This window comes from Salminus brasiliensis, chromosome 6 (genome assembly GCF_030463535.1).
Source record: "Salminus brasiliensis chromosome 6, fSalBra1.hap2, whole genome shotgun sequence".
NCBI classification, from domain to species: domain Eukaryota; kingdom Metazoa; phylum Chordata; class Actinopteri; order Characiformes; family Bryconidae; genus Salminus; species Salminus brasiliensis.
This window is the reverse complement of record NC_132883.1, coordinates 34,882,515-34,907,903: the sequence shown is the minus strand read 5'-3', so window position 1 is coordinate 34,907,903 and position 25,389 is coordinate 34,882,515. Positions and strand designations below refer to the sequence as shown.

General features: G+C 39.1%; 1 protein-coding gene across 12 annotated transcripts in view; it reads right to left on the bottom strand.

The window, feature by feature from the left end:
- Window positions 1–25,389, bottom strand: part of magi1a (membrane associated guanylate kinase, WW and PDZ domain containing 1a) — a 158,730-nt gene that overhangs the window by 33,878 nt on the left and 99,463 nt on the right. For 3 of the 12 annotated variants that reach the window (XM_072682178.1, XM_072682167.1, XM_072682173.1), the window contains exons 5-13: window positions 24,501–24,702; window positions 21,313–21,395; window positions 21,049–21,096; window positions 20,302–20,340; window positions 16,809–16,866; window positions 16,402–16,505; window positions 15,084–15,203; window positions 13,287–13,472; window positions 12,208–12,837 (exon numbers count right to left, since the gene is read on the bottom strand). In XM_072682178.1, coding sequence (XP_072538279.1) covers window positions 12,208–12,837; window positions 13,287–13,472; window positions 15,084–15,203; window positions 16,402–16,505; window positions 16,809–16,866; window positions 20,302–20,340; window positions 21,049–21,096; window positions 21,313–21,395; window positions 24,501–24,702 — 1,470 coding nt within the window. The remainder of the gene's footprint in view (window positions 1–12,207; window positions 12,838–13,286; window positions 13,473–15,083; window positions 15,204–16,401; window positions 16,506–16,808; window positions 16,867–20,301; window positions 20,341–21,048; window positions 21,097–21,312; window positions 21,396–24,500; window positions 24,703–25,389) is intronic. The other 9 variants (XM_072682179.1, XM_072682175.1, XM_072682172.1 and 6 more) reach the window with 8 other exon arrangements.

The window sequence follows — 25,389 nt, the reverse complement described above, 5'->3', positions numbered from 1 at the left end:
GCAAATGTGGCACATGAATGAGAATTAAAGCATTCATTCAAACACTCATTTTCATAATATAAGCATTTATTTAAATTATCACAATATTTGATAATATATAATACCAGTCCAAAAAAGTGTTGAGAAGAGCACCTACTTAATTCTGACTCGCACCACCCTTTCCAACACAAACAACCAGCTGATTCAACGAAACACCACATATTAGGTTATCATACGCTGCCCTCGGGTACACTTTTCTATATTCAGCCTTTGCGTAGAGAAAACCGCATATATTCCTTTTTTCTTTCTCTCTCTCGCCTCCCTTTTTATGAGTAAGTCAGGGTTCTTATCTCCTAACAGACACCACAGTTAAAACAATAAAAACACAGTGATTCAAGAGTCATTTCCCTGAATCATTTCATGCATTTTAATGGTGGGAAAATCTGCTTTCAGTCAGGCGCCCTGAATCATTTCCTAATGAATCACGCCTGAATCGAACCATCAAGTAAGCTTGAACATTGAAGCTTCTGTGAAATAATTTCAGCCCTGATTTGCATACTTGGGTCACGTGGGAGGGTTCAGTAGTGCAAATCTAATATTCACACACAGCCGGACACACGTCAGTCAAATGATCATTTATGCAGCCTTCTGCCTGTGGAGCCCACATATACTTTCAAATGACAAATTAGCATGTGTGTGTGTGTGTGATGGCATTCTCTCCCTCCTTCCATCTAGTATCTTCATGAATATTGCAGCTGGCATTAGCCTTTGCTGTAAAAACATAGCTCTGAAGTCTTACGCGTCCTCCCCCCCAGTCAAGAACACTCTTTTCTGTATTCTGCGCACAGACTTAATTCATTCTTTATTTCTTACTCATGTGGGTTTGGAGGGACCCAAGGCAAAAAACGGTTTCGCCAACTGCCCATGTGCTGAATCCCCCGAAAAAAAAGAGAAAACACTCTAGTAGCATTCCTTCTGTAACACACATCTCCAGCAGTGTGCATCTCTCTCAGCATAAGCCATTAAATGTTAAAACTCAGTGCTGCTCATGCGCCCCCCCACTCTTTCTCCTTTTCTCTCCATATCTCCTCTCTCTCTCACTCTCTCGCTTCATCTCCCTCTACATCTCTCTCTTCCTTTTTTTCTGTCCCTCTTGTCCTCCTTCTCATTCCCATGTCCTTTCTTTCTAACTCTTCTGTCTGCCCCTTTCCCTTGTCTGTTCTCTTGCTAGCCGGGATTCTATTCAAACGTAATTATGAAATTTTGGTACAAAAAAACACACTAAAATGATTAAACGGAGAGATTTAACCCAAGCTAGTGTCCTAGAGCACACTAAACATGGAACGGCACATGGAATACCCATAATCCTAAATTTTTTGGTTTGAAGATTCACTTGAAGCTTCTCTGAGAAAGACCAACAGTCAGATTGTTTATGCGCACAGTATGAACTCACTTACATACCTTCACTACCTTGTTGAATTCTGTTCCCTACAATAGTGCTGCAGGTAGTGAACAGGGCACTGTTTCAGACACAGCTTCGGTCTAAGCTGTAAGAAGAAGCATCTTCACAGCTAACTGCAAGTCAAGATTTTTTCTTGTCCTCTACCTCTCTCTGTCACTCTCTCCTCCTTTCTCTCTTCCCACTCTCTTTCCCTTGTCATTTCTCTCACTCTGTCGGTTACACCCTCTTCCTTTCTTTCTTTTCCTCTCCATATCTCTCCCATTCCCTCGTGCTTCATCTCTCTCTGCAACTCCCTCTTCCTTTCTCTCTTTTTCTCCATCTCTCACACTCACTCTACACCTCTCTTCCTTTTTCCACTCCAGTCATCCTCCCTCTCTCCTTCTTCTCTCTTGCTCCTTTTCTTCTCATCTTTCTCTTCTCACTCTTAGTCTCACTTCCCCATCTTTGATTTTTTTCTCTTCTCCCTCTCTCTCTCTCCCCCCCCCCCATTTTGTTCTCCCTCTCCCTTTTAGTTTTCTACCTCCCCTGCTCTCTCTTTTTCCACCCTCATCTTTCATCCTTCTTTTCCTCCTTACATCTCTCTCCCTCTCTCTCCTCTCCAGGGCTCAGAGTTCATTATCCAGTCACTTTATCATCTGCAAAGACGCAAATCAATTCATTATGTCAGGCAATCAATGCTCCGCCAGTGTGAATATAGGTATGCTTATGCAAAGTGCTTGGTTTAGTAATTCTTTCAAAACAACCACAGTTACCCCCCCCCCCTCTCCAAAACCCCCCAGCTGACTTGTTTGTTGACCTTGAGGGAGTGGATGATGTTTGGCCCTGGAGAAGTTTGTACACTACAGAAACAGAGATAATACGTTCAGGAAATGCACTAATACAGACTTTCTGGGCTGAATACATTTATGGGCTTAAAACTAATGCAGATAAAAAACACCAATAAAAATGTATTTATATTAAAATATTATATAATATTTACTACACTTTTATTATCAGTGTGGGGGGGGGGCATTTTTATTTACTTAGTGTTAGAATGTCCGGTGCGACAGCAGATCCGTTGATACAGATCACAACCACAGCGATAGAAAACATACAATCAGCAGTATAATATGTTTAGTTAGAGGTTGTTACAATGATTGGAAGAAAATGAGAACTTGGTTTGAACGACAGTGTTATGAACACCAAAAAAAAAGCTATGTTCTAAATAGCAGACTGCATTCATGTAGTGGTTGGTGTGGCGCCACAAATAACACCACTACCTACCACTGAGTTACAACACCACGTGAGAGACCAGGGTTCGATTCCCGGTCTGGGTGACTATGCTGCCCTACACCAATAAGAGTCCTTGAGCCAGACTCCTAACACTTGGGCCAGACTCCTAACACTACATTGGCCCACCTCTGTGATATGAATAACCTTGTATGTCGCTCTGGATAAGAGCATCTGCTAAATGCCGTAAATGTAGAGTACTGTAGCACTGTAAAATAAAAAAAAATCACTTTGAATATAATACGACCACAAACCATTTGATATGAAATGACCAGAAATGTTAACTTAAAGGCGAAAGAAACAAACTAAAAACACTAAAAGGACCTAGTAATGTTCATCAAAAGATTGTTTTCACTAGATGGTTAACTAACAAATACAATTCCCTCCGTTCCGGTGCTTGTTGGAATATTCAGACAATATTCACAACACTGCGAAATATTAAACAAAATGTATGGTAAAAACCCCAAAAACCTTTGAAAAACATACAAAATAGGTCAAAGATTAAAGATGCATCTTGTAAACTTGTGAATCATCTATAATCCTGACTTTCCCCACTTGTAAATACATTTTCAATGGCTGTTGCAATGCAATTTACATGTGGCAAAAATGATATTTCCCAGTTTCCAACACCACTCGAACACAGCATAAGTGCCTGATATCTGACATAGACACAGAGTTCATATCCCCGTGGGTCCGAGCTGTTTTAGTGTAACGTGGAGTGTCGTGCATTTGTCAGGTGGTCATAGTAGTGCATAGAGTACATACACTCTTAAAAACACAGGTGCTTCAAAAAGTTATTTGAGTGATGCCATTGAAGAACACTTTTGGTTCCATTAAGAACCATGTTTGTAATATAGATGTGTGAGTTCTTAACATCAAATACCTTAACATCTCTATTACAACACAGATCTGTATGTTTAAGAGTGCATCAGTTAACATTTACACACATTTTTGCACATATGGGTCTATTAAATGTATTGTGTGTGTGTATCAAAGTTTACATGTGTCAACATTTACTGTAATTAGTAGCTTCTAAAGGAAAATGAAGTCAATAAGAAGCAACAACTGTGTGTGTGTGTGTGTGTGTGTTTGAATTCTAAAAGTCTGCATTTGCTGTTTTTTTTTTTTGCTTGTTTGTTCTAAAAGTGTGTAGGTATATGCATGTGTGTGTGTGTGTGTGTGTGTGTGTGTGTGTGTGTGTGTGTGTGTAATCGTGTGGGAGGTTTTTGCATCTCATCTGACCTTGGAAAGATGTCCTGGCCATCTGTCACCGAGACGTCATCAGATCACACACACACACACACTCAGGTTAGAGTCCACAGCTGCCTCTATATTACTTTTCCCTCTCCTTTCATTTATTTCGTCATATTTCCCCTCCGCTCCCTCACTTCTCCATTCAGACCACCCCCCCCCCCCCCGCTGTTCTAACCAACAGATTCCATAACGGTTTCTAACTGCAAGCGATACGCCTTTCTAACAAGCTGAACTCGCGCCTTGCTTTGATACTGGCGGGACTCGCTGTCACAATCGTTGAACCCGACCGACTCTCATTACCTTTGTTTACACAACTCGGCTCTGCTATTTTTACACCGCCGCTTCTTCATCACTGCGATAAGACAGCTGCACAGCTATTCCTTTAATATATGCTTCCACATTCATTCAGCACTGTGTGTGTAGCTAGTGAGCTGCACTGCTGCTTCTATAACATCTGCGTATACGGAACAATGCTGCTCATAGAACTATACCGCTCACGGCTTACTACTCATATGTGGTCTGTCACATTGCCAAACTGAAATGCACATGTTCTGTGGGACAGTGTAAGATGAAGGTTGCATGCAAAAGTTTTAACACTCCTGTTCAAACGACTTGTTTAAAACCTCTACAGAAAGCCTTAAACTTTAAATATCTTTAAATAAATAATCTTTAAATAAATAAATAAAACGTTTTTTTTGTTTTAATTATAAAAATAATAAATAATGATCTATTATGTAAATTTTTATATTTGTTTTATTTAATATATTATTATATATATAAAAACATTAAACATATTATATGTGCCATAATCTTTGTAAATGCCAAGCTTCATGTTCCATATTTTTTTTACAAAATGTGAAATTAGACAAATAAAAATAGTTATTCAATAAAATATGACAAAGTGTTCTCTGTAATGGTCTTTTTACTTGGAAAAACAAACTAGCAAAACATTTTTTTATATATTTTATATATGTGTCTCTCTTTATCAAAAAACAAATAGTTAATCTTCATTTTAGACATAAAAACCTCCTGTATAAATGGTCTACTACCGTCTGTCAAATCAAGAATGTTGGTCATTTCAATTGAGAGATTCCTGCGCCTCTCTTTTTTTCCTCTGTTGGCTTTGAGCTGATATTGGATTTCGTACTGAAGGTCGCTGGTGTCAAGTGATCCCTTAAACCAGTCATAATCAGGGCAGATTTCTCATCAGCAGCTTCTTTTCTCCAGCTCCGCCTACACAAACCGAAGTGTTTTTAGTTGTGCCTCACTGACTACCTAACGGTGGCACAGAATATTTGATTACATAGAAAAATGTCTAGGTAATAGACATTTTATCCTAGATAAGGATTTGATTGCATTCAGCGACAAAAGTGTTGAATGATCACCACCCCACCTCACATCTCCAACTTCCCATTTCATTCCAAAAGTAATGACTGGAGCACCAACCATCATTCCAAAGAACACAGTCAAGCTTCATGCCCCTCTAGCCCATGCCTGGCATTAGACATGGCCCCTATAGGTTCATGTTTATCTGATCCAGAGAGTCGTACTCTAAAAGCAATATTTCTCTACAGGGAGAAGATATGTGTATGTGTGTGTGTGTGCATATGCCCATCTGTGTAAGCAATGGGTGCAACTTCAAAGTAGCTGAATGCATTCAGTAGAAGGGGTGGCCACAACCATTTGAACATATAAAACTGTAAACTGATACATATTATGAGAATGTATTCAAGTATGATGATGTTACATTTCTGTCATGTCGCTCTGGCTTAACAGTCTGTATTGATTATCTGTCTGCATGTAATACATGATGTTTCTATTTGGCCTGAACTGATTCACTGAGGTAAGAGAAAAGTGTGTGTGTACACAATTTATACCATAAAACCTCAATATCTCTCACTCTCACTCACTTTCTCTCTCTCTCTCTCTCTCTCATTACCTCTCTCTGTATCTTTTGCTCTCTCTCCTCCTACTGCAGTGCAGCGAAGCATCGTCATGGAAACAAGCAGGAGGCAAGATGGCAGAGATTTACAGCAGCACTCTTGCTTCTGTGTGTGTGGTGTATGGCTGTGTGGGTGGGGGTGAAAGGAGGAGCTACAACTCTACAATCAACTCTGACCATAAGAATGCTCTCCTTCACACACATACACACATTCTTCCCTTCCCTGTCGCGCACACACACACACACACACACACACACACACACACGCAAACACTCTTCTAATTCTTTAATGACTGCTCTGGACTGATTGCGTTTTCTCTACGTCATTGCTTGTGGCCATATGAGCAGAACAATTGCGGTTTCACCTGCAACACACCTCATTATCTTGTTCACATCGCCAAGACCTTGCGGACTAGATAGATAGATAGATACAAATATTTCCTGTATTTTAAGAACCTAAAATTCCAATATTCAATGAAATAACAAATTTGTTTTGCCATCTGTGTATCCTAGGAACTTAAGTGAAGGTATGAGCACTGGGGGTCAAAAATATTCTTGAGTTAAAGCAAACATGTATCCACATTCAAACAACATAAAAAGACAAAAAAGTATAATAACAAATTTTAATAAATGTCTAACAAAAGGTTTTTAGTTATGGCTAAGTGGCAGCGCTCAGAACATTAATGTAAATTGGCATAGTTGTGGGCAGTTTATATTAACATGCACTTAACTGGATGTTTTAAATATTAAAAAAAAAAGAAATACCCTCTATGGACAAAAATATTGGAACACCTACACATAACACTTACAGTTTTTATGGCATCCCGTTCAAAATGTAAAGATATTACTGCAAAGTTGGACCCCCTTTTGCAGCTACATCTGCAGCTCTTTAGAACGGCCCATTCTTTCACTAGTGTTTGTAAAGGCTGGATGGCAATGGGACTAAATGAAATACCTGAATAAAATGATTAAGAGCTGTGTCTCAATACTTTTGTCCATACTGCGTATAATGGTCTTTCATAACAAGATCAGATAAGATAAGATAATCCGTTATTAGTTCCACAGTGGGGAAATTCTCACCACAGTGTATTTGTAATGCATAGTAGAGATAGAGTAGAGGCAAATATTTTTAAACTGACATTTGGTCTTTATTGACCTCCAGAAAAGCAGAATGTTCAGGCAACATTGGCGTACTATGCTTAAGTATCTGCATTATATTCTTTTGACAGGATTTGAATCACTACAGAAATTTTTTTGTATTGCTCTGTAATGCTAACCCAGGTACACTTACTCCCAATTTTCAAATTTTAGAAATTTGATTAATACAGTATACCTGGGCCCCCCACAATTCCCATGTTGTTGAATCATTAAATGACTACTTTAAAGGTCTAAATGAAAGCGTTTAGGTTGTCTTTCTTGAGTAAATCACTCAAGTACTTTCCTTCCCTGCTCATGCCCACCCAATGTTTCACCCAACATTATTCTGTAAAAATCAGTTGGAAACTGTGAGGTACTATTTTTTAATAATCCGTTTTGTAGTGTAGTGTATCCAAGGCTTTAGGAATCTCTCCAACTGGCAGACCTCTCATAGCACCACAGCCTTTGTAAACAGCACTAAACAACTGCATTAAACAGCAACATACAGTATTTTTAATATGCCGTAGTAGTAACAGTTTGTTGAGAAGTCAAAGTGCTGTTCAGCTTTTCTTAATTGGACATTTGCTAATAAATATATTAAGACTTGTTATATATTTTTTTATTGTCAGATGTTTTATAGTTTTTATAGATCTTTAAATTGTGTTTACTGTGTATTTAGTGCATTATGTAACATTACACCTGTAATAAAAAAAATACTGTAAAATCTAAACACTCTGTAAAAGCTATTTTTGGAAAGGGATTAGAAGAATGCTTTTACTGAGCTGATGCAGGATCATATTATGCCCGGAGCTATAAAATATAGACGATACAAAAAAGCCATTTTAATATATTTTTATAGTCTGTCTATTTAATTTTAATACACTTTGCTTTGATGGCTGGTGACCTTGCTGTAAAACAACCACACTGTCCTCGAAACATTTACATACTATAAAATCAGAAATTAAAACTTAAGTAACATTAATTTAATGGTTAAAAAGAACGAAATTACTATATAAATAAAATCATTCTTCTCAGCGGCTTGATCTGGACAGGGCCATAATGGGCCTGGAGCCTACCCAGAATAATTGGGCACAGGGCAGAGATACCCTGTGGACAGGGCGGCAGTCCATCTCAGGGTATCACACGCAATCATGCACTTTTACCTAGGGGCAATTTAAGCGTGAGCAATTTACCTACCATGTGTGTATCTGAGAGGTGGTAAACTCTTCACAGACAGGGACCAAGGCGAGAATCATCCCTCAAACCCAGTGCCCCTGGAGCTGTGCGGCACACACACATAACGTGCTGTGCCACTGCGCCACATTAAAAAAAATTGATTTATTAATTTTAAGCAACATGATGTAGCCTTAGAATCTGCCTTAAAACATTATTTTGTTGCTGCACTGACGTAGTATATAGGGAGGATATGTGAACTTATGGCAGTGGTCTGAAAGGGAATTAGCCCTGGAGCCAAAAACAAAAAATCTTGATGACTTCATTTTTAGTGAGCAGATTATAAAAGCTGTGTTCCATAGCCTAGGCTGCAAACGAGGTAGACTGCATTTCATGGCCGCTGCATCACAGAAGACCTTTCCAAAGTGAAGGATCCTAGAAATGAAGCCCACTGATATAGCAACTGATGTAGCTCTTTACATACAGTCTGGTGACATCATCACACTGCCTGATTAGACTGTTCCATCTATGTGACCAAAAAGTTACTAAGAAAGAGTCTTCATCCTGCATTCTAGGCCTTGGAACGCAGCTGTCATGTGACATTCGTGACTGATTTATTTAGTTGAGTAAGCTTTTTTTTTTTTTTTTGACCATTTTTATAGTGTTTAATATCCTACAAAATAATGGGCTGACTGACCTCCCTCAGCATTCAGCTCCTAAATACCTAAACACTGCAGCTTATGGTTTTCAGAGTTTAGAATGCTCCTCACAGCTGTGGGCTGTCCATTTCTTAATGTCCATTACTTAAGCCTAGAGGACGCCAGAGGGGGCTTTGCTAGACTGGTATAAACAAAAGATCGGAACTGGATCAGGTTTAAAATAGCCAATATCTGATCTATTAAAATATGTCTGGATCTGCCCCCATCTTAATCCACTGGATTGAACTGGGTCATCCCAAGTATTTAAACAGTCTACTACTTCATGTAGTGTAAAGAAGCCAGCGGTACAAATCTTCACAATCAAACTGCGGCAGAAACTTTTAGTTCAATTTAGCAATTTAGCGATTCAATGAAAATGTAATATCTCAGAAAACATTTCTAACACTACAACACATAGCCACACACACACACACACACACACACGTCACATCACACGCAACAACAGCCCCCATAGCCCTGCACTGACAATATGACAGAGCGGAGATGGGACACGAGCAGCACACTGTTGCTGGAAGCGGTCGCTAGGCCGTGTTTCTGTGGCAACAGGGCGTGTTGTCTGTTTTCTGGTTGACCTTGGCGTCTGTAAGTGAGGCTTTGGGCTGGACGGACAGAGGTTGTCACGACGAGGAGGGGATGAGTCACTGATGTCGAGAAAATATGATAGAATGAACTGATAAATAAATAAATAAATAAATCAACAGACAATAACACTGCTTCTTTTTCTATGTTAGCTAAAGCTCATACCATGCCCGCAAAAAGAATGGATTGCTATGAAGCAAACCGTAGAGCCTCCTCCTGCAGATATATATATATATATATATATATATATTTTTTTTTTTTCAGTGGCCTTGCTTTCTTCTTTACATGCACATAAAGTAGTTCCAACAGCATTCAAATGCAGCACATGTGTACTTAGCTAGGCTACATTATTTACGCCCATACGCCCATTATTTACGCCAATCCTTTTCACCCTGCCTAATTATGGTTGTACACCCCTACATAATCCCACTAAAAGGGTTTTCAAAGGGATGATGGCTTCAGGCCTGAGCCTCACATGTACAAACCTACAGTGTATCGAGTGTAAAGTAAACTTTCGGAAAAACTCTTTCAAATGACTGAAAGTAGGGCAAGCAAAGGACTGATGCTTAGAAAAAGGTAATAAACAGAAAAGCGAGAGCAGATGTCCTACATTTGGACTGGTTTCAGTATGAGTCTTTGAATTGCTAGAGCTACTGTTTAGAAGCAATCTCTTGCAGAGCAATTAGGGGATACTGTGATAAAGAAGCGCGCGCACACACACACACACACACACCTCATTTTCAAAGTGTAAAGACTCACGACTGGCTTCTCTAGTGGTTGGTGTAGCATAGTGGGTAACTGGGGGTCAATTAACTGGCCAAGGAAGCACACCAAGCTACACCAGTCATTTGGCAAGACTCCTCTAACACTGAATTCATCTACCTGTGTAACATCATTCAGATGTGCGTCAGTCTGGACAAAAGCGTCAGCTAAAGACCGTAAATGCATTATTTATAGATTATGTTTCTACTGTGGATTTATCCCTTTCTTACTCAGTAATTCATGTCAAAGTCAACTTCCACACTACTCACAATCACACACCTACGTACACACATCATACCATAAAACCTACTTCACTGTCATTCCAATGAAGTTAAATGACAGCATGTACAGATATCTAAACGAGGACCGCCCTGGGTATCCACTGCTGTCAAGCCCTACACCATCTACACTGTATCTACTGCTGGGCTTATGCTAAGACAATCAGCTTCAGTAGAGTTCTGATTACTGACCATGCATATTGGAGGGAAATAAGGTCTTTGGTATTGTTTTAATGTTCTGAGTGCTGTTATTTGCTGTTTTTTTTTACTCCCAGCCTTGGTGTTCAGATTTTTGCCAAGTGTCTGTTTTTTTGAGAATTCTTTGCCTCTTTTCACATGTATCATGCCCAGATGAGTGAATCGTCACAATTGCCATTGAGAGTGTGGCACTAATTATGGAAGGTTATTTCAGTCAAATTTGATATTTTATTCTATAATTCAAATATTTGAATAATTAACAATATTAATTGTACACCCAAGAGTTGGCTTAAAGACTAACATTCATAAGATGTGTCAGGTAAACAAAACACAGCAACCCAAAAACGTGTCACACACCTAGACCCAGCTGCCGCAATCCATTGAAGGTGACCTGTGGCTTGATAGTTACACAGACAGGGCAGTAAATCTGAAGAAAAACTGACAAATGCTCAGTGTGCGCCAGCTGCTGCTAGCTTAGTCCCATCTTTTCTTACCTTTTACTTTAAGAACACAGCAGGTTTGTGAGTATGAACGTATCCGATAATAAACGTGAAACATTCAATTATGTTTCATTCAGTTAAATTTGGAATAGTAGTGTAAAATGCATTTGATTCTTCGTATGTGGGCTTTCTGCAGTGCAGTGCTTCTCAGTTGGATTCCAGCACAGTGTGAAGATTTTCCTGCTCAAACACACCAGGTTTAGCTCATCAGTTAGCTGCCAGTTTTTTTGGTGTGCTAAATCGATCCTCAGATTCTCACCCCTGTACTGATGGCTGTGCTGCAGTTTTCTGCTCTGGACTAAAATTTAAGATGTAGGTTCTACACTGCCGTCTGGTTAGAGCAGATCAAGTTGATTCTAAAAAAAATTATGTTAGTTGAATTTTATTTTTATTTTATTATTCGCCCTTTTAAACTTTTCAAATATTTGAATATTCTGATTTATCCCTAGCTTGAATACTAAGATGTTCTTGAAGGCCTTGCTTAACAGTGTTTTTACACCTGCACTTTCTAGTTTGGATAAATCAGACTCTGGTTCAGATTCAGTTTTTTTTTAACCCCTTGTGCGGTTCGTTTGGGCAGGTATGAAAACAGTAGTTGCACTTGGATGCAGACCAAAACCAAGACCGCACCAAAACCCTATGAGATGAGATGGTCTCGGCCCAGTCCAAAACAAACTCTGGAGCAGTTGGTTTGTGCTGAGAAATCTGCATGTGCAGTTTAACCTGGTGTGTTGCCCAGATAATCCCTACAGCTATGAACAAATGACATCTCTGCTGTTGCTTCATGTTAAACTGCACAGAAATATGCACTAGTCCGAAACACAGGACAGGTATTTACTTTCTTGCTCCTGCCCCCAACCACTCTGACAAATAAGCAGAGAGAAAATTCTCAAGGTTGGATTTCCTGGCCTAGACACCATGCACACAATCACTAACTTACATACAGCTCCCTTACCTCTTTGCACCAGCATGGTGACCTCACTGCCACGTGGGCACTTGCTGAGAAGGTCCACCACCTGGTTATGGCTCATGCTTTGCACATTCCTCTTGTTCACTTCCACCAGGATGTCGCCCTCTTTCAGGCCACGGCAGCGCGGGTAATCCACGATCTGCTTGACCTTCTGCCCTCCGCAGCTGCCGCTGCCGCAGTCGGCGATGGTGAAGCCGAAGCCCTTGTCGCCCTTCTCCATGTGCACGGTGATGAGCTCCGGCTGCGTGGCGATGGACGACGCCAGAGTCACCACGTCACTGCCGTAACCCTCCGTCATCGCCGCCGCGGAGCCGGGGCCCTCCGCCGTGGGGCTGTAGGGGCGGGGCTCTGCGGGTCCTGGGGCTGTTTGGCCCAGGCCCAGCGGCGGAGGGTCGAAGGCCTCCTGACCATTGACAATGATGGGCTCCTTGTCCAGGATGGCCACCGAGGTGACCAGGCTGGTGTTAGGGTCGTCAGGGTCGAAAGGCAGCGGGTAGCCGCGACACAGCTCAAGCTGGACCATGGAGCCGATGGGGATGGACTGGAAGATCTTGACCACCTGGGCATGTGTGTAGCCTAGGACGATGGTGTCGTTGACACTCACGATTACGTCACCTGGAGAACACACACACGTGCATATCTTAAATGTTGAAAAATCTTTTAGAAAGGCTTTACACCAGATGTAGGAACACTCCTGAGAGGATCGAATTGCATACAGCCACAAGAGCTTCAGAACAGGCCAGGCTCTGACGTTAGATGATTAGTTCTGGATCACAAAGTATCCAATGCTGTTCAATCACTCCAAAGAACACAGTTCCACTGTTTTATAGCAGAGTTTTGGGTTTAGTTGAGCACTGGGCATGACGACCACAGTCTCATGTGCGGCTGCACTGTTGGCAGTGCTTTTCTGTGGAGATTTTACAAGCTGCGTGTGCAGAACTGAGATCCTGCGTCAGCAATGGGCATGCCTTAAGGTAGCTAGTAGCTGAATTCAGTAATTAGAAGGGGTATCTGGATAGTTTTAGACATACAGTGTATGTGTGTGTGGGTGTGCATGTGCATACCTGTTTCCATCTTGCCGTCCACAGCGGCCGGTCCGTCCAGCACTAGACTCTTGATCTGTAAAAACTCATCTGGTTCGTCCCCTCCTACCACAGTGAATCCGAAGCCGCGTCTGCTCTTCAGCAGTTTAGTGCTTATAAACGTCCCCTTCAGTTCTGCAGGGTTCCGCGTGAAGAATGGCTTCCCTCCTACACACACACATACACATGAATGTTTATATGACAGCTTCAGTAGTATGTTTAATGTAAAATAATACCCTACCATAGTTGGTAGCTCTGGATTTTCAGGAATGCTTACAAGGACTGCATTTAGCTTTAGATAGCATTTGCTGCATTAGTACAATAAGCAGATGTATTTTTTGCTGTAGTCCTGAACAAACCCATGTTGTAAAGACACAATAAATTTTGTAATGCAATACAAATTGCTATTTAAATTACTAAGCATAATTTCTCCCTTCGCATTTAACTATTATTAGTAAATAACTGCCAGCATTTTATTCCTACAGGTTCTAGGTAGTGTCAACTAATTTATGTCTTTTATTGTTTAGTACCTAACACCTCAACGTGTTCTATATTCTAGTTTTAGTATCACTTATTACAGGCTAAACATTGCAAGAAGGTACAGTGCAAGACGTAGAAGCCAACTTACTTTAGTAATCTTTAGAGCATTAAAAAGCAATAAAACTGGAGAAGCAGAGGCGAAGTAAGAGGATACCATACAGAGACAAACTCTGCTAGGATGCCAGGGTTACTTGGAAAAACTGTCATCTATTCACAACATTGATCCATACTCCCTGACCCTGCATTGCTGCTGCCAACCTTGTACTTGGATAATACCAACTATCTTGTTTACAACATAAGTGTGTATGTCTGTGAACAGTTCTGAAACTAGGCTATAAACCCCACGGACATTTCATAGGTGCAGAATTTGTTTCAATTTTGGTTGAAGGACTGCAAAAACACAGTCCAAACAGCAAAGCTAAGAATAACGAAACTTGACAAAACATGTGCTAAGCATAGCAGACTTCAATTATCTATCCATCAAAGCAAGACATTACAAATATATATAGTCGCTACTGATGATGATATAGTCATATAGTAGAGTCCTAAAATAAACCCAAATTAAATTTGCATCTCTACGTGTATGGCAGCCATTTAATTCCAGGCATTTCATCAAACAAAGCTGAGTTACCTGAATTTGCAGACTATAAATGGCATAAAGTCAACAAACAGCAGTGTGAAAGACTCGTGGAGAGCCTGTGACATGAGAGCTGTGATTGGCAGTCAAGGTTAATTTATTTTTGAATGCTCTCAAAGTTCAAATATAAGTACTTATTTAACTTAGTACTTATTAACTTATTTTGCATTATAACTTTAATAATTTCTTTGCATTATTTGAGAAGTTTTTTTTAGCTGTTTTTAAGTTGTCATTTCTGCAAATAAATGCTCTGAATAACAATATTTGTATTTGGAATTTAGGAGAAATGCTGTCCATGGTTTATGAAATACACCGCAAATGTTAATTTTCCTAAACACATATGCCTATAAAAAGTAAAACCAGAGAAACTGATCATGTAGGGTGGTTCATTCATTTTTTTTCCAGAGCTGTATATATATTTGTTGTGACAGCAAATCAAATGCATTCTGAAGACACATCTGCTTGTTCTGACAGGAGCCTCCATTACATAACCATCTGACTGCTACAAAGTACAAATGCCTGGAGTGCCCTGCAGAATGGTCTTCTTTCAATGATATCCGTTACAGAACAAGCCATGTCACTAGCAGCAGCTGTATGCTTACTTTTAGAGCCTGGCACTGGCGGGAGAGGCGGGCCACTCTGGGGGTCTCTGTACGTCTCCAAGTGGTTTGGAACATATGCTGCAATCGGAGCCCCTGCAGACGAGTGCTCCTCTATCCATTCTGTACAGGAAGATAACGAAAGAAAGACTCTGTGATGCCAGACAGAATCACAAGATGCTATGAAGAAAATCTCAATTGTAATTTTCAGCCTTTAGCGTAACGGAAACTACTCAATTTACTTGCATTTACAAAAATGATCACATAGTTTTAATGATGATTCATTAAACAGAGAAATACATGTTAAAATACAACCCAAATGAATTGTAGTATTAGAGTACGCACAGTATGATAGCACATATAACTCGTAACTAAGCAGTAATGACACACTCTGGGCAACTCGTCAAAAAGCAAGAAATAAAATTCATTTCCAGTTTTAGGGTAAGAGTGGAAAAGAGAAAGAGGTTTTAAACTGAAGAGTGTTTCAAGGCCAGTCAGTACTATATATAGTCCTGTAAATATCATGGCTACTCACTGGAACAAACTCCTTTAGCTTATAACTTGATTAGAAAACTATAACATGTCAAAAGTTGATGTAATCAACAGCAAATCATAGATAGTATATCAATTTCCTCATAATCAGTGTTTATCCAGAGCCCTTTAAAGCAATAGTTTGGCAGCAACAACAACAACAACAACAACAAAAAATGTACTGAAAAAGGCCTACTACCTGTTTTAGCTAAGTACTGTATTTTTGAATATATTGTTAGATATGTCACCACACTGTCTATTTGAGATTGGGTAAAAGTGCTCTAGAATGAAAAAAATTTAATTTCCTAGGTACAGCTGAAAAATAAGAATTCAGTACATAGAACTGATACACCATGAACCATGAACTGATACACTATTTATTCAAATGCAAATCAAAAGAAGGTGGTAAAATGAGCCCATTCCACAATCTTAAAGTGTTTTGAAAAAGTCTTGACTAAATTAATATTTATGGTTTACATATACTGCATATATTACACATACATTTTAGCCCTTGTTAGCTCTTGTCAGTTTTCTGATGCAATCAATCTTAAGATGTACATCAGTAACACTAGAGAGCAAGCTAATGCCACTAGCCAGGCAAGCAGATGCTAAAAGCGCTGCACGAGGAAGCAAGGTGAGCAGGTATCTGTACTAGGCTAAAAGCTAACCCCAGCCGACCTGCTTTACGATCTCTGGACTACCTCAGAATTCAGCTAACCAAGTGTGTCTGCTGCACAAAACAAATAGAAGTGTAAAAGTGAAAGAGAGAAGGGAAAAAAACGGGACGAACCTCTGACGTAGCGCTCACCTTCTGGTGGCTGCTGGATATCGACCTGTTTTTTACGTCTGGCCTCCAACACTGGGTTCTCATACTGTGTCTTTCTGTTAATGTGACTGAGAGACAAAAAGAGAAAGAGAAAGAGATAAAAAAAGAAAGAGAGAGTTATTGTCTCTGTGATGAATGTCTCGACAGGGGGTTTCTGATACACACACACACAGGCAAATCCCCACCATGCAATAAAGCTGCGCACACCCACACAGATGTTGTTATCTATGTTGAGCCTTGGAAAATTAAAGTAGGGAAAGAAATCATAACCCAGGCTTGTATTGGCTTTCTTCTGCACATTGTGATGAGGGACGTGTGATGGCAAGAAAAGGAATAAAAGAAAGAAAAGGAATGAAACTCTTGACACTTACTCTACATAATATACACCATACACTGGGTCATCTATCTTCTCCCAGCCTGGGGGCAACTCTGATATGGAAAGAAAGAGAGATGGAATTAATAGATTTAATAGATTGATTCAAGGTCCAGTGTGGAACCCAATTCTCCATTTAGCTGTTCTTCATCCCAGCTTCGCAGTTACATCTCCCATGTGCACCTGAGTTCTGCTATATATAGGAAGGAAGGAGGTCTCCTAGCTGGTTGAACTGTACAGTTCCAACAATGTGGCTTTGAATATTATGTGATTGTCTTCCATAGACAAGGTGGGGCCTTTTAATGGAATGGCTGAAGTGCGTTTCTTCAGGTTTGCGCTGAAGCTAAAGCTGCAGATTTTCTGATATATATTTTTTTTACTTAATTGAGATATATACAGACTATACTCTAAAAATGATTTTTCAAAAAGGCTTCTTTATTTAAGATAATGATTCTACATGAACCATGACAATTCAAAGAACCCTTTGGATGCTTACATATCCCTTTGTCTGTCTGATCATCACTGATCATTTGGGTTCATCACTTTTTTTTTTTTACATCACTGTTTGCCACGTCTCTACCTGTTCCTATGTTGTACTAACTGTGTTATGCTGCTGGATGCTACACTGCTACACATCTATTTACTTTGGGGGAAAGACTTTTGAATATGGTAGTATATACAGAAAAAAACACTTTCAGTCCTACATAGGACTCTTATGGCATAGAGTGTACACTGAGTGTACACAATCATCAAATGGTTCAAGTTTATCAGATGTTATACAAGCCACCATCGACAATTAAAACCCCTCCTAATACTATGACGGCCCACGTTTTTATAGGTATCCTTCTATGGGTATAGTTTTGTACCTTTTTCCCCATGTGTGAAAGGGCAATATGATATACATACATTTATTTAATGCCCAATTCATGACCAAGATTTTGATTTTTTGGTAGGGTCATCTCATCCTCTCTAAGATGACAGGATAAAGGTAATTATGAATTACTAGAATCTCCTGTTATGAACCGCATAAGCTGATGTCTTGACTTGGGGTAAGTGCCTTGGATAAATGATCAATCATGACCATTTTATTATTCACCAAATACGCCTCCTACAGAGGCTGTCCCAGCTCTGTAGACCATTTGCTTTAAGTTCTTTGTCTCTTCATCTCCTGTTTACCCTGAACCTTATTGTTTCTAGCACTCCCTGACCCACTTACTCTTCTTTCAAAGATCCACATTCGGTCTCTTATTCCTAAACTAAATCTCTCCACTTCCCAGCTTGACCTGCTCTTCTACTAACTTCTCTCCCAACTCCAACCTCATTAATAAGTGTGGTGTCTGTTTCTTCTGTTTCTCAAAGCTCTTGTTGCCATCTTTCATTTGTCTCCAAATGCTAAGAAGGAGATGCTGCTCCTCAAATACATAGTTACCTTGCCATTAACAATTACTTTCAGGTTCCTCAACTCTTGTGACCTTGCTCCTGATTTTGGCATCCTTAATACCATTCTGATTCAGCTAGTCCTTAGCGTAGCCTCACTGTAAGCCCAGGCATTATTCTTTCCGTCTCTTTTTCTTCTAGTGACGGTTCTTACATCGTTCTTGCTTGGTTTACATTTCTCTCTGGCTGATTTAACGTTGCATACAAAGGTAAACATTAAACCCTTAAAAGAGCTACATTAACATATGTGAAGGGATGTCACAGAAGAACCACGTTAGCATGCAAGCACGCCACACAAGTGGATGGTAGACTGCTTTTGTAATTCATGTTGGTTGTATTTATAAGTGCTTATTTTCAGTCGGAAAATTCAAGGGGAGCCGTAATTCAGCAAAACACGTTTTCTAATAAGGCTGCTCTAGACAGCAATACGGTGAAGCTTTGTGTATTTTAGTAGCTCACAGGCAGTCATAATGTGCCCTAAACCGCATAAAAATGCCTTAATCCTTTCACAGGTATGTTTCTGGCTACCTGTAATGCTACCTGTGTGTTTTTCTTTTCTGTAACTTCTGCACCATTTCAAGTAGAATAGAAATTTGTGTTTTAGAAATGACCTTTATGTTGGAAGAATCAGTAATATTGATGATAATAGTTCAATGTTCAGATTCCATGGGTGGCATCTTATTTGTGAAAGGTTTAATAAAACCTGAATGTGATTTGAGTGGTCTGAGAGATGTCGATGGGCCTATGTTTACGGGAAAGGTTTGGGTGACCATAGAATTCTAGTGTTTGTTAGCAACATGTGTTGCCCTCATAACTCCAGGACTAAACTAAAGAATCCAAATTTGGACACCAAGCATGTCTTGGCTGATCAATTACATACATATGCTGGCATCTCAGCCTGTACACTAATGTACTCAAATATAGATGATGACTGAAATCTAGATAATGTCTATATTGCCTTGAAATGAATCATTTTGCACTCAATTAGATAACAGACACATACACAGCTATGAATATGTGCTAATGTATTGATTTAAACATCACACAGTTATCATCAGCTATTCTTTTGACAGAGTGTCATTAGCACTTGAGCAGTTGACTGTATTGGGTTTCACATGGAATCACTGACAGTTTGAACGCTGAACACAAGCAAACGGCCTTGCACTCACTGCAGATACATTACACAATCCATCCATACACTAAGTGCTCTCGTCTTCATACTGTTTCACATATCACTCTCAGATTCAGTCTACACAAGCAGACAGCGAACATGACTCTATCCTTTAGACTCTCAAACTGCCATATTCCGAAGCCCTAATCCGAACACCAATATTGATGAACATTGTGCAAATCTTATTTGCAGCCACAGGAAACCTTTAGAGGAGGCTGCTAAATGGCAATCTACAGGTTATTAAAACTAATGATTCACTTACTTTTTCTAGCCTGCACTGTGGGAGTTTACTTAATGTGCTCATCGAAAAACATGAACTGTTTGTGTATAATTAATTTAGTTAGATTTATGTGTTTATTTATAATTGTGACTTAATTAATGATCAGAACAGATTGTATTAGGAACCATATTTACTTTGAATTATAAAGGTATACCATGTTACTTGGAAACACTTAATTATCCCAACACAAAAGGACCAAAGAGTGGATCAAATAGATACAATGATGAGTTATTATCATTGTAGTTAATTCCAACCTGGCAAAACTGAAGTAGAAAGGGTGTCACAATTTGAATACAAATTTAACCTATTGTATTCTAATTTGCCAACGTAACTCCAGTGTGCCCCTTGCTCTGTTTTCTGAGTCTTTCCTTAATCATCTCTGAATGATGGAAATCACTGTCAATTATTGAAGCTTGGCTTCTGAATGTAGCCCATCAGTGTAAAGTGGTAAGAAACAGGGGTGGGCTTCTGTTAGGCACCCACCCACAATATTATTGCCAATATTATTATTATTATATTGAATCAAACTGTTAGACTCCTGAATTAAAGAGAAGAAAAGAAAAGAGAAACGAAGAGAAGAGAGCAGGAGAGAAGATAACCTACCAAGTTCATTGTCTGGTTCCTCAGTGTGTACCCCTTCTTCTCCAAAAGGAGGAAAGGGGAAAAAAAAGAGTTTGCGAGAGCAAGAGAGAGAAAGAAAATAACACGTAGTTTATTGATTTGAGTAGCACAATCACAGTCAATTATCACGGGTATATTAGAACTTATCACTGGTCTCTATTACTTAGTAACCCCAACTGTCTCCATCAGGTGGCACTGTTCCCTGTATTCTGACCAACCACCCATATAATACAGCCATTATTTTTTATTACTCCACAAACACATCAGACAATCAGCATCATCATAACTGAAACATCTCTGCTTAAGCCATAGACAAACACACACTCACACATTATAATATATATTTGATTAGCATGACTTCTGTTTAATTAAACTCTGTTCTGTTTTTTAGAGCTGATCTAAAAATGCCATCAGTTTATGGCACTCCTCCAGAAACTCAAATGGATGTGTATATGAGTGAAGTATTCCTTGCAATGGGACATGCTATTCCAAATGAATCACTGAAATCATAAATATAAAGCTGGCTCTTATCCCGCTTTGATGCATATTTAGTCCCTCTTGCCTGCTCACAGGAATGCAATTTCGGACTAACTGGAATGGGCCACATTATAGATGCTAGATGAAATGGTTTTCTGCAGCTATCTAAAAGTAGCTGTGTAGCATTTTCCCCTGTACAGATTTGGTTGGCAGAATCTGGCACCATATGTATTAAAGGTTAGAAGTGTTTACCTAGGACCAAGCCAGAATTCAACAATTCAGGATCAAGTGTGCCCTCTGCTGGTCAGAAAACACAAAATCATGACATAATGAGCAACACAAAGCTCACTGAGAATCACTGTCAACCTTATATATACTATTTTGATCCATTTTGTACCAATGCAACATAAATATGTGGTTTCTAGTCTATGGCTAAATTGTTTTACCACAGACGGGTGTTCTCAGTCGGGACTACAAAAACAGAGTGTTTGGGAAAAATATGCTTTGTGCTCTTACCATCGTCTTCACACTCCTCTAAAGGCTTTTGCTGCTTTTCTGCACAACGAGGGTCCATCCACGAGGTGGTTTTTGTGTTGTGGCTATGAACATGAAACATCCAAAAAAAAAAGAGACAATGAAGCAAACATAGTGCTGGCTTTCTGTCAGATGTGATCAAAAGCAAGCTGAATGCGAGAAAACTGCAACTGAAGTCAGGACATTCGTACTGTCACCACTGATTATATTAAAAACTGAATTACTAATAATCTACTGAATATTTTGATGATTATTGATGTATTTAGACTCTTTAAAAAAGGTAATATACATAAAACAATAATATATATATATATATATATATATATATATATATATTGTTCAAAGAAAATAAATGGAAACCATGGTAACACTTCTTAACAAACTTTTACTGACATAAACCTACAATAACATTTATAAAAGCCTAAATGTTGTCAATGTCCATGCATTTCACCTCAGCAAGCCCTATAAGAAGTGAAGCAAGTTTGAATAAGCCTTTATTTATAGTCTGAATGCTTCCCATTAAGTAAAATCTTTGCTGGGTAATATTTTAATCACAGTGCAAGTGCAAAAATATGACGCAAAGTCAAAAGACTGTTTAAAACTGTTTAAAAGTCCAGTAAGACTGAACTTGCACCTGCATGAAAATCAGAGCCCTATGTGACAAAAAATGCATATACATCAGGCTCTGTTTCTTACTGTCAGAGGGACCAGTAGGAGAATTTATTACATGCATTATCAGCAAGTAAACTGCCAACTAATCATTGATGATTTTATTTAATCCGACTTATGGAGAAGCAGCTTGTGAATTAATTTAGGCATTAAATTTAGCTCCTTCCGTCGCACACACATAGTCAGTGCTACTGCAGCAAGCACAATATGTACATTTTTTAAACTTTACTTATTATTGTTTTTACTTCACTTATATTACTTTATCTCTGTAAAGCTCTTTAAATCTTCCACTTCTGTAAATGTGAAAAGGCTGAATCATATACCGAATCACTGAATTACTAACTAGTTTGGCTGTATACATATACATATCTGGTGTGTCACATGTAATAAGATCCATAAAAAAGCAAAGATTTGTGTCTCTAGTGCATTTCTTCAAGAGCTTGTATTCATGGGCAGCATTTTACTGCCTTCTGTGCGAGAAATGATGGTATGGACAGCGGACGGAGGCATAAAATGATCAAATAATGACAGACAACATAAAATGCAACAAGTGTGAATATGATTACCCATTACAACAATATCCACAAGCTACTCCTAATGACGTAATGATGATGGAGACAGAAACTCATTTTAAAGCCAAATATTAAATCAACATGTCCACACATCTCAGCGACTGAGCTGAGCTGAAATGCATCATGAATTGGATAAAGGAGTAAAATGCCAGTCAGACTGGAGACATATGGATAATGCAGTTTTTCTCAATTGACTCTTTCATTCATTCAGTTGATGCAATGGTTTTTTTATGTTTTTTTCTTTTCAGAATGTTTTTATATCATTAAAAATCATTAAACAATGATTTGCTGTGAAATGCTGCATTCTAGAGATCACACTGTTTCACCTCTAAAACAGATAAGGATTTATTAATATAGTAACTTCGCCAACGTTAAGGCACGTTCAAGGCACTATAAGCCAAAACAGCAATTTTTAGTTCCTTGGACATTTTGAACAGCAAACAAAATAGCTCTGATCTATTTTGTGACATTGTGACCCTAGGTTCCATTCTTCACCACTGTAAAGAAATCGTTAGACTGCAGAGTCTGTTTCTGCAGTAAACCATTTCACATAAAACCACTCTCCATGACTTTGATATATGCAGAGATTCTGAATTTAAGGTGGAATTCCATATTAATATCATTAAAGCGGTGTGCAATGCAACATTGGGCATTCAATATATTCATGATGATTTTTTGAAGATGTAAAATAAGGGAACATTGTAAATATACCAGCAACCTTAATGTGCCTCATCCTGTGCCTTTTGTGCACATAAACGTGTTTCATGTAATCAGGTAAGATTCATGAAGAATGTAGCTGCCATGTGATTGGTTGTGTACATGTACAGAGAAAGATGTAGAGGGTAAAGATTTAGTCATCACTGCCTATGTCTAAATAAAAAAGGAATATTTGGGGTGCCATTTGTCCTTGGTTTCATGTTGTGAAAAACAGACCTTGGTTATTTCTAATTAGACTTTGTTCTTTTGTATTAGTTATTACTGCAATTAACATTCGGAATCTACTTGACAACAATGTGTTCATTTCTCACTGCATTTAATTAAGGTTGTTCAGACCTAATTATGATTCTTTTGACAGATTTTTTGAAATATTACTCTTTTAAGCTGTTTCAAAAAAGGTTGAGAAATTTGTTGCTCAACTGTAAAAGGCTGTAAAATATTAATATATACTATTTTTATCTACACCACCCAAACCTTCATCATAGCCAATCATAAAATTAGGGAAATTGCTGGCAAAACTGCACAGTCATATTTAAATGTTGATTCTCAAAATCCTCTATGGAAAACTTTGTACATTGAATGCACAATTCTTGTTCATTTGCCTAATTGGACATAATTTCCCATTTGTTATGCAGACGAAATGTCATGTTAAAGTTTATTCACTAATGTTTACTGTCATTTGAACAGGATGTCGAAATGTGAAAGCATTGTGCCCTCAAGCTCCATCAATAAAGTCAAGCTTCTCTGTGACATTGATGAAAAACAGAGACAGAAATCTTTATATTTCAATGAGAAAAAATTATAGGCCACTCAAAAGTCTCAATAGACCTCTGAAGGCATGCATCCTTCTGTAGTAGACCACATAAGGAACTAAGCTGGATTTCTACATTATAGAAATGAATGGGATTTTAAAAAATCTCACCCTGTGGTAAACAAACATGTTCCCAACTTAAACTTAAATTCTGTCTTGAGTACATTTTACCACCGGATCCTCCAAAGGGGCTGGCTCTACCACTGCAGCCTATTTCACCTTATTTGACAAAGCATGCTGGCTTGTTTGGGGGCATTTTAGTAAAGTCAGTTAAGTTTGCAGCAGTGTTAGCTTACTGTTTCAATAAAAAAAGAACGTACTTATGGGTGGAGCCTAGTAGGTCAACTGAGTAGCTCAGTCTGCTCTTACTGTTGCACTGTGAGTAAAGTAGTTGTTCTTACTCTATGAAGTAGACCTCGCCACTCTCTGTGTAGGCCATCTCCCAGTTGTCTGGCAACGGGCCGAGCGGGTCGTCCTCTGGAGGAAGCTGAGGATGATGGGAGCTGGCCATGATTGCCGGGGGAGACAAGGCCACGTTGCTGAGCGCGTTGGAGGGGGCGTTGTCTCGCACCACGCCGTGCACTTCCTGCCGGCTGGAGTCTCCTGTGCACAATAGGGGAGAGGGGAAGAGACTACGCGCTAAGAACTCTGGGTAATGTTAAAGGAGAAGGTAGGAAGAGACAGAACAAAGACATTTACGGTTTCATGCAAATTCAACACGTACACAAAAAGAAGAGCTACACATACATACACACACACACACAAACTAGCTGAGAAGCTAGACCTTAAAACCTTTTGTTTGGCCCACTGCCCGTGACTTCCTTTGAAAAGAGGTTCAGTGGACCAGGACTCAAGGAGAATGCTAATACATCTTACGAGCTAGTAATCACACAGGCACACCAGGGCTGCACAGTATCGAGGGATATCAGTATCAGGCCAATATCAGGAGAAAATTCCAATATTGGTGCTGATATCACAAATGACAGTTACACCTGTAATTTGTCTGTAATTGTTTACAGATGGCATAGTATTATGCAAAAGTTTGGGTACACCCGGTTAAATTAAGTCCTAAGTTATTGTCCTCTACAGCGAAAACACATCTGCATGTTCTAAAGCATTCTACTGCACATTCAGAAACTCTCTGTGTGTAAATCCTTACACTGCTGAGTTAAGCAGCAGTGACAACATGTGTCACTGCCTAAGTGTGAATTAGGGTGTGATACAACGCCATTATCTGCATCTGTTTAGTGCTCAAAATAAGAATAAGAAGTCCTGTAGGCATGGCCTGAA